Below are 9838 nucleotides of genomic sequence, written 5' to 3'. Positions count from 1 at the left end.
AAAAAAAAAAAAAAAAAAAAAAAGAATTCCTTGCTGCTTCATACCTATGCATTAATTAAGACTCAGTACATGCTTCACTCATATCTTAGGTAATGTAGGGTGGGTATAACTGGGCTGAGTTCCCACAGTTTTTTTGTATGCATGTCAACTTTTGAACTCCTTTGATGCTTTAATTTAAAATAAATGACTAACAAGAGCTAGAACCTGAATGCAATATAACTAGACATGATTCACTATTTGCTAGCTTAATCATCTGACATGGTTTTAAAAGATTGTTTTCCTCCTTTTTTCTTATTCTCACATGTTCTTAGAGTTGCACAATACTAAGACGTTTAATGACCAATTTATTTTAAAAAGTCTTTTGTTAACACATACTCCTTTTTCCAATGACTTTCCTACATCTAAATATTTTTGATTGCATTCTAGTTTTGTCTGAATTTTTACTTTGTAATAAATATATTCTCATGTTTAACATCACTTGCTCCTGTGGCCCACAATCAAATAATAATTACATTTTCATCTAAGTACAAGAATTTTGTATTTACATAATAAAAAATATACTTGCTTTGAGGTTTTATCTTTATGTGAGATATATGTAGAACATGGTGTAAGCAGTCATCATACCCTTTTACTAAGCACTTGTCTTTCAGGTAAGAAAGAAAACTGTACAAATCTCATCAGGTTTGGGAATATTTTAGTTAGAGAATCAGGATAACTGCTCTTTTAGTCTTCTAAAATAATAGATCTCCCTCTGTCTTGGGTGGACAAAATAAATCTTTTTTGTTTTATCTTCTATTTTGTATAGACAATAGAATGTGAATATTAATTTAAGAAAATCATGCATAATTAGTAGGAGTCCTTTCTGTGCTTAAAGGATGATTTCATAATGTAATAGCTCATTGTTGACAATCTATAATTTTAAGTTAAATGTTTCCATGACTAACTCCTATTCTGTCATAATTATGTGATCTGTTAGTATAGGTTGGCTAATGAATTAATGTATCCGTTTGAAAAATAGTTGTACTTTAAAACATTAACTGGAAAACCATAATTAGCTATTATAATGAAAATAGAACTTTATCTTGAACAGTCAGCGTTTGACAGAGGACAAAGAAGTTGCCATTGTACAGGTTCCTCTCTGACCTTGTTATATTTTCCTAATCGATGATGGGTGGTGGTGTCTTAGTCACTTCTCTTTTTTGTCTTATACTTCTTGCTCAAATAATTCCCAATATGCTTTTCCACTTTGCTTTTCTAAAATCATACAATAGTAGAATTGAAGGTGGCCTTGAATTTCTTCTGGTTCACTTGGTGTATTTCCAACTGATGAAACAGATTTAGTGACTTGGTTGATGCTGTTCAGCTGTTGAGTGCACAGCAGAGACTGGATATCAAGTTTTTGTTTGTTTTTTTTTTCCATTTTCACTGACAGAAAGTTAGTGCCAAATAAATATTTGTTAAACAGAGGTAACTATTTTCGCTATACCATTCTTTAGGTAAGTGGCACATGACTACATTTAATCTTCTTAATAATGATGAAGTCGATTAAATAGTGATGTTCCTGCCCTTCCTTTCCTCCCTCTCTCTGTCCCTCCCTCCCTTTCTCTCTGTCTCCCTCCAACCCCAGGCTGGAGTGCAGTGTCACAATCATAGCTCACTGCAGGTTTGATCTCTTGGGTTCAAGGAGCCCACCTTCCACCTCAGCCTCTTGAGTAGCTGAGACTACAGGCATGCCACTGTGCCTGGCTAATTTTTTTTTTTTTTTTTTAATTTTTGGAGAGACAGGGTCTCACTTGTTGCCCAGGCTGGTCTCGAACTCCTGGCTTCAAGCAATTCTCCTGCCTTTGTCTCCGAAAGTGTTGGGATTATAGGTGTGAACTACTGTACCTGGCTGCAGTTATTTCCTTAAATATTCTGTTTCCTATAATAATCAACCATTATTATTATTATTTTTTTTTTCTCCACGGAGAAATCTTAAGCTCCTTTTATGTTGTAGATATTTTTCAGAAGTTCTTGGTTAGTTCATTTGTTTCTTTCATTCCTCCTTAAATGAAAAGAATTCTCCCCAGCTTCCATGTTTGCTAAATAGTGGGGTATATGGTACTGTTGGACCCTATGCTGTTTACTTAGCAGCTCCTGGCATTAGGTGCAGGGCTGGTTAAAGTGTGTATCTCCCATCACAGTATCTGGGGTTTAACAGGAATTCCTGTAGTTTAATTTAGTGAGGGATTTGTTTATGTAATTATATATGCGTTTAATGCTGTAAATTTCCCCTTAAGCACTGCTTTTGCTGCATCCCACAAATTTATTCTCTTAAATTTATTAAGTTGTATCTTATGTCCCAGAATGTAGTCTATCTTGGTGAACATTCCATGTGAGCTTGAGAAGAATGTGTATTCTGTTGTTGGATGAAATAGTCTACAGATATCCATTATATCCAGTTGACTGATGTTGTTGAATTCACCCATGTCCTTAATGATTTTCTGCCTTCTGGATCTGTGCATTTCTCTCTCTCTCTCTCTCTGTCTTTGAGACAAGGTCTCACTCTCTGTTGCTCAGGCAGGAGTGCAGTGGTGTAGTGTGACCATAGCTTACTGCAACCTTGAACTCCTCTGTTCAAGTCATCCTTCCTCCTAAGCCTCTTGAGTATTTGAGACTACTTGTGTAGTCCACTGCACCCAACTATTTATTGACTTATTTATTTGTTTGTTTGTTTTTACAGACAGTCTCATTATGTTGCCCAGGCTGGTCTCGAACTCCTGGCCTCATGTGATCTTCCCACCTTGGCCTAGCAAAGTGCTGGGATTATAGATGTGAGCCACGGTACCCAGCCTGGATCTGTCCATTTCTGATAGTGGATTCATCTATTTCTCCATATAGTTCTATCAGTTTTTGCCTCACTTATTTTGGTGCTCTCTTGTTAGGTGCATACACATTCAGGATTGTTATGTCTTCTTGGAGAACTGACCCTTTTATTATCAGGTAAAGCTCTCTTTATCTCTGATAACTTTCCTTGGTTTGAAGTCTGCTGTCTGAAATTAATGTAGCTACTCCTGCTTTCTTTAAATTAGTGTTAACATAGTATATCTTTCTCTATCCATTTTAATCTATTAAAAGTAAATGTGTCTTTATATTTAAAGTGGGTGTCCTATAGAAAACATATAATAGGTTCTGCTTCCTGATCCACTTTGACAATCTGTCTTTTAATTGCTACATTTAGACAATTGACATTTAAAGTGATTAGTGATATAGAGGGACAGCTCTTTTTTTTTTTTCCAGAGTCTTGCTCTGTCACCCAGGCTGGAGTGCAGTGGCGTGATCAAGGCTCACTGCAAGCTCCGCCTCCCGGGTTCACGCCATTCTCTTGCCTTAGCCTCCTGAGTAGCTGGGACTACAGGCGCCCACCCGCAAGGCCCAGCTAATTTTTTTGTATTTTTTTAGTAGACCCTGGGTTTCACCAGTTAGCCAGGATGGTCTCGATCTCTTGATCTCGTGATCCACCCTCCTCGGCCTCCCAAAGTGCTGGGATTACAGTCGTAAGCCACTGTGCCTGGCCAGGGATAGCTTGTTTTATGGCACTTCACTTTATTGTGCTTTGCAGATATTGTGTTTTTTTACAAATTGAAGGTTTGTCTTTTTTTTAAAATTAAATTATAAAAAAATTATAAAATTATTAAAAAAAGAAAAAGGGTCTTGTTATGTTGCCCAGCCAGGCTGGTTTCGAAATCCTGGGCTCAAGCAATCTTCCTGCCCTTCCCTCCCAAAGTGCTGGGATTACAGGCATGAGCCACCGCACCCTGTCTGTTTTTTTTTTTTTTTTTAAATTGAGACAGAGGTCTTGTTTTATTACCTAGGGTGGAGTACAGTGGTGTGATCATAGCTCACTGCCACCTTGAATTTTTGGGCTCAAAGGATCCTCCTGCCTCAGCCTCTTAAGTGACTGGGGTCATAGGCATGTGCCACCATAGCCAGCTAATTTTTAAATTTTTTTGTAGACATGAGGTCTCACCATGTTGCCCAGGCTGGTCTCGAACTCCTGAACTCAAGGGATCCTTCATCCCCAGCCTCTCAAAGTGTTGGGATAATAGGGGTGAGGTTCCCTTGAGCCCAGGGTTTGGAGGCCAGCCCCCTTGTCCTGTGCCTGGCTACAAATTGAAGGCTTGTGGCAACTCCTCATTAAGCAAGTCTGTCGGTACCATTTTTCCAACAGCACGTGCTCATTTTGTGTCTCTATGTCACATTTTGGTAAATTTCTATTTTGTTATTTATTATTTGTTATTTTTATTTTTAATTAAAAAATAGAGATGGGGGTCTCATTATATTGCCCAGGCTGGTCTGAACTACTGGGCTCAAGCGATCCTCCCAAAATGCTGGAATTACAGGTGTGAGCCACCATGCTTGGCCACACTTTTGTAAGTTTATAAACTTTTTATTATCTGTTATGGTGATCTGTGATCAGTGATATTTGATGTTTCTATTGTTTTGTAGAGACACAAACTGCACCCGTATAAGATGGCAAATTTAATTGATAACTGTGTATCTTCTGACTGCTCTACCAACTGGCTATTCTCCAATCTCTCTCCTCTTCAGTCCTCCCTAATCCCTGAGGCACAACAATATTGAAATTGGGCCAATTAAGAACCCTATAGGCCGGGCGGGGTGGCTCACGCCTGTAATCCCAGCACTTTGGGAGGCCGAGGTGAGTGGATCACGAGATCAGGAGATCGAGACCATCCTGGCTAACACGGTGAAACCCCGTCTCTACTAAAAATATAAAAAAATTAGCCGGGCGTGGTGGCGGGCGCCTGTAGTCCCAGATACGCGGGAGGCTGAGGCAGGAGAATGGCGTGAACGCCGCAGGCGGAGCTTGCAGTGAGCGGAGATCGCGCCGCTGCACTCCTGCCTGGGCGACAGAGTGAGACTCCGTCTCAAAAAAGAAAACAAAAACAAAAAAACCTGTAATGGCCTGTCAGTGTTCAAGTGAAAGGAAGAGTCATATATCTTTCACTTTCAATCAAAAGCTAGAAATGATTAAGCTTAGTGAGGAAGACATGCCAAAAGCCAAGACTGGCTGAAAATTAGGCCTTTTGTTCCAGTCACCTAAGTTGTAAATGCAAACAGAAAGTTCTTGAAGAAAATGGTTACTCCAGTGAACATATGAATGATAAGAAGGCAAAACAGCTTTATTGTTGATATGGAGAAAGTTTTAGTGGTCTGGATAGAAGATCAAACCAATCACAACATTTCCTTAAGCCAAAGTCTAGTCCAGAGCAAGGTCCTACCTTTCTTTAATTCTATGAAGGCTGAGAGAGGTAGGTCCCTAAGAGAGAGGTCCCTGCTGTATCTCACCATCCCTTATATCTTGTCATTTATTTTGCTGATATAGAAGCATATGAAAATAAGCATACATAAGCATATACAGAGAATTATAAGTATTATTATTTCAAACAAACTTTCATGTTAGATTAAGTGGAAGAAAACGTTTTACTTTACCTTCACTTATTTCTTCTCCAATGCTCTTCTTTCTTTATGTAGATCTGAATTTCTGACCTTTATTGTTTTCCTTTCCTCTTAAGAATTTCTTTTCACTTTTCTTGCAAGATAGGTCTTACTAGCAACACGTTCCCTCAATTTTTGTTTGTCTGAGAAAGTCTTCATATTTCTTCTTCACTTTTGAGAGATAATTTTTTGGGGTATAGAATTCTATGGTGCCCATTTTTTCTCTCAACACTTTAAATATTTCACCCTACTCTCTTCTTGCTTGTGTGGTTTCTGAGCAAAAGTCAGATATAGTTCTTATCTTTGTTCCTATCTTTTTCCTCTGGCTTCTTTCAGGATTTTAAAAAAAACTTAGATGTCTGTGACAGATTAAAATAAGATTTTATTTATATTTATTATAGATATTTATTATGGAAATTGACTTGTGATTCTGAAAGCCCACGAGTCTCAAAATCTGTCGTCTACAAGCTGGAGAACCAGGAAAGCTGCTGGGGTAGTTCAGTGTACGCCCAAAGGCCTAAGAACCAGGTCAGCCCATAGTGTACCTCCTGGTCAGGTCTGAGGGCCTTGGGTTGGGGAAAGGATTGCTGGTGTAAGTCCTATGGTTTTAAGACCCCAGGACCAGGAGCCTTGATGTCTGAGGGCAAGAGAACAGGGATATCTCAGATCAAGAAGAAAGAGTAATTCCCTCGTCCTCTGCTTTTTTATTCCATTTAGGCCCTCAGAGGATTAGATGATACCTACCCACTTTGGTGAGGTGATCTTTGTTACTCAGTTTTCTGATTGAGATGCTAACTTCTTTCAGAAATACACTCATAGACACTCCAGAAATAGTATTTTATCAGCTATCAGAACATCCCTCAGCCCAGTCAAGTTGACATATAAATTAACCATCCTATATACCTAGATGTAGGATTTTTGTGTGTATGTGTGTGTTTATCCCACTTGGTATCGTGTGTCTGATAATAGTTTGGGGGAAATTCTCAGTCATTGTTGTTTCAAATAATTCTCCTGTTTCCTTCCCTCTTCTCCTTCTGAAATTCCCATTCCATGTATGTTGTAGCTTTTGTAGTTCCACAGTTCTTGGATCTGTTCTCTTATTTTCAGTCTTTTTTTTTTCTTTTCAGTTTGGTATTTTTCTATTAAGATATCTTCAAGCTAAGAGATTCTTATCTCAGATATGTCCAGTCTACCCATAAGCCCATACTTCACTTCTTTTAAAGTGTTTTTGATCTCTAGCATTTCTTTTTGGTTCTGAGAATTTCCATCTCTGTGCATTTGTTCTTATGTGCCATCTACTTTATCCATTAAAGCATTTAGTATCTTAATCATAATGTTTTAAATTCCTGGTCTAATAATTCCAACATCTCCATCATATCTAAGTCTGGTTCTGAGGCTTGCCCTGTTTCTTCAAATTGTGTTTTCTGACTTTCAGTATGCCTTGTAATTTGTTCTTAATAACTGGACGTGATGCATTGGGTAAAAGGAACTGCTGTAAATAGGTCTTTAATAGTGTGGTGGTTAGGAGTGGGAGGAGGAGAACTGTTCTCTGTAGCCCTGTGAATAGACCTCAGTCTTTTAGTGAGCTTATGCCCCTGAAGTGTGAACCTCACAACCGCTTCAAGGTTCTTCCCCCACTTAGGTGAAAAAGGATGGCTAATGTGGGCAGGAATTGGGTATTTCCCCTCCTCCAGGTCAAGTAGACTCTGATAAAACTCCAGCAAGTTAGGCTGCAGTTAAATATTTGCTCCTGATTGACATAACTAAAAAAACAATAATTTTTTCTAGTGATTCTAAGGCTGCTATTATTTTTGTCTATGACCAGATATATGATATAGAAAACTCATTTTCTATAAATAATTAACTGCCTCTTAGGCATTTCCCATCTGCAACCTGTCCATGGTGTTAACTTTATTTACTACCATGTAATGTGTCACTGCTCATCACCTTCCGCCTTGTTGAGTCCTGTGATTTGCAGGTTTTGAATATATGCATCAAGCAAAGTGGCTCATCTGGACTACAAGAGGGTGGGACTGAGGTAAAGTAGCTGGTTTTCTACTATCCAGATGGTAAGAGGAAAATTGGAGCCGTGGGAGGGAAGAAGATTGTGTGGGCTGACAATTGTGTTTCTTAATTCAGAAGTATCTGGGCTACAGGTAGTAGAAATATTATTTCTATCAATTGGTTCTCTGTTATCCTCAGTTTTCAGTATTGCAAATTAAATTATTCATCCAGTCATCATGATCAGTTTAATAGGAAGTCGGGAAAAGTCTTATCATAGATTTATTCAGGTGATGATATTTAAATCCAGAAGAAACATTTCTTCTTTGTTCTTTAACCTTTCTAGGATGAGGTGGTGTAAAACCTTTTGCTTTTATTGACTAGTTTATTATTTCCAATTGATAAAAATGAAAGCTATTATTTATTATCTTCCTTGTCAGAGTTTGAGCTATATTTTCATTTTTATTTAAACAACATTGGGCCAGGCACAGTGTCCCATGTCTGTAATCCCAGAACTTTCGGAGGCCAAGGTGGGAGGATCACCTAAGGTTAGGAGTTTGAGACCAGCTTGGTGTAACTCCGTCTCTACTAAAATACAAAAATTAGCCAGGTGGTGGCGCATGCCTGTATTCCCAGCTACTGGGGAGGCTGAGGCAGGAGAATCACTTGAACCAGGGTGGTGGAGGTTGCAGTGAGCCAAGATTGCACCACTGCACTACAGCTTGAGCAACAGAGTGAGATCTCTGTCTCAATTGAAAAAAAAAAAAACAAAACGTTGAAAAAAGGGTCTTTGTTTCCTTATTTTTCAGGTAAGGAAGTGGAAGATTAAACGATTTGCCCAAAGTCTCACGGTAATTTGTAGAGCTGAGATTGAAATTCAGGTGAAACTTCACATATCACATTCTTTTTATCAGGTATGTTGAGTATATGGTTTGGTTTGCTGAACACAGAAAGCAAGTAGTTATCTAGAATTATAGTCCTGTGGTGTAAAAGCTTTTATATTTTACTTTAATTATATATGACAATAATGGGTTTTTGATCTTCTTTTTGAGATGGCAGTTTCTGGATTTACTCTTGGTACCTGCATACTTCTGTTGCACATTAGTTATGTGGCTAATTATCCCAATGGAAAAGTAACACAGTCATGCCATGGAATGATTCCTGAACATGGTCATAGTCCACAGTCTGTTCCTGTTCATGACATTTCCGTGAGTCAGATGACATTCAGACCAGGAGATCAGATTGAAGGTACCGGGTTGGGATTACTGTTTACATTTTGGATTTCACTCTTTTACAGTTTATTGAATCTTTATTATTATTTGATTTAGACTATTTCATTTAAATCTGTTTTCTTTTCTAAGATACTATCATACTTCTTATTTTTGGTTCCAGATGACTATATTACTTAAGTAGTCTGTGTATTCCCCGTCCAGAACAGGCTTTAAAATAAGTTTTTATCATTATTTACTATTTTATTAATTGTGGTATCACTTCAAGAGAAGAGAAAAATAAAGTTTATTTTATCTTGTTTAAAATATGATAAACCCTTGTTTAACATCATATAATTTTAAGAATAATTCTCTAATTTCTCTGGTAAAATGTAGGCTGATTATTAAATATAAATCTGTAACAGCATTTTGCAAACTTTATTTTTTGCAACTCTAGAAATGCAAAATGTTGATAGGTACTCTGTTACATAGAGAGTATATAGAAAAAGAAGTTTGGAATATTCTGTGTGATATATAATGTACCTTAGAGTTCACACTGTACAGTAGGATATTAAATACCCTAAGACATTTGCAGCAAAGAAACAAGTATTTACTTTCATCTAGTGTTTTTCTTTTTTTTTTTAATTCAATAAGAATTTATTGAGTGTCACTATGAGCCAGACACTGTATTAAATACTGGAATTCAAAAGAAAACACCTCATGTTTTTTCCTCTAATGAGGTCAAGTAAACATTTTTTTTTACACTTCTATTTTGTGTTCAGGGGTACATGTGCAGGTTTGTTTATAGGTAAATTCCATGTCACAAGGGTTTGGTGTACAGATTATTTCATCACTCAGGTGATAAGCATAGTACCCAATAGGTATAAACTAACTTAGCCTTATGGACTGCCCCTGGACCATCGCCTATTTTTCTTTTCTCTTTGCGGAATGGCTCACAGAGTGAACATCTTATGGAACACAGTTTGGAGCTTCTTTGCCTATAGGATGACGCTTTTCTCTCCAGGAGTAGTTTTGCATACGTACACCTCATTCTAATTGTAATGTATGACCTCTAAACATTTTCTTTTTGATATTGCTAAGCTTTTTAACTAATCCTTTTGTCTTTTTCT

At 37.6% G+C, this 9838-nt stretch overlaps 1 protein-coding gene across 4 annotated transcripts in view; it reads left to right on the top strand.

Annotated features, from left to right (window-relative positions):
• The window catches only part of FRRS1 (ferric chelate reductase 1), a 55524-nt gene that overhangs the window by 7057 nt on the left and 38629 nt on the right, over positions 1-9838 (top strand). The window contains exons 2-5 of one of the 4 annotated variants that reach the window (XM_017865170.1): positions 2925-2982; positions 7478-7537; positions 8310-8414; positions 8553-8748. In XM_017865170.1, coding sequence (XP_017720659.1) covers positions 8553-8748 — 196 coding nt within the window. In that variant the 5' untranslated portion in view covers positions 2925-2982; positions 7478-7537; positions 8310-8414. Of the gene's footprint in view, positions 1-2924; positions 2983-6728; positions 7538-8309; positions 8415-8552; positions 8749-9838 lie in introns of those variants that run through there. The other 3 variants (XM_017865168.1, XM_017865167.1, XM_017865171.1) reach the window with 3 other exon arrangements.

This window comes from Rhinopithecus bieti, unplaced genomic scaffold (genome assembly GCF_001698545.2).
Source record: "Rhinopithecus bieti isolate Rb0 unplaced genomic scaffold, ASM169854v2 scaffold_78620, whole genome shotgun sequence".
NCBI lineage: Eukaryota > Metazoa > Chordata > Mammalia > Primates > Cercopithecidae > Rhinopithecus > Rhinopithecus bieti.
Note: the sequence above shows the minus strand (reverse complement) of the source record. Positions and strands in the feature narration are given on the sequence as shown.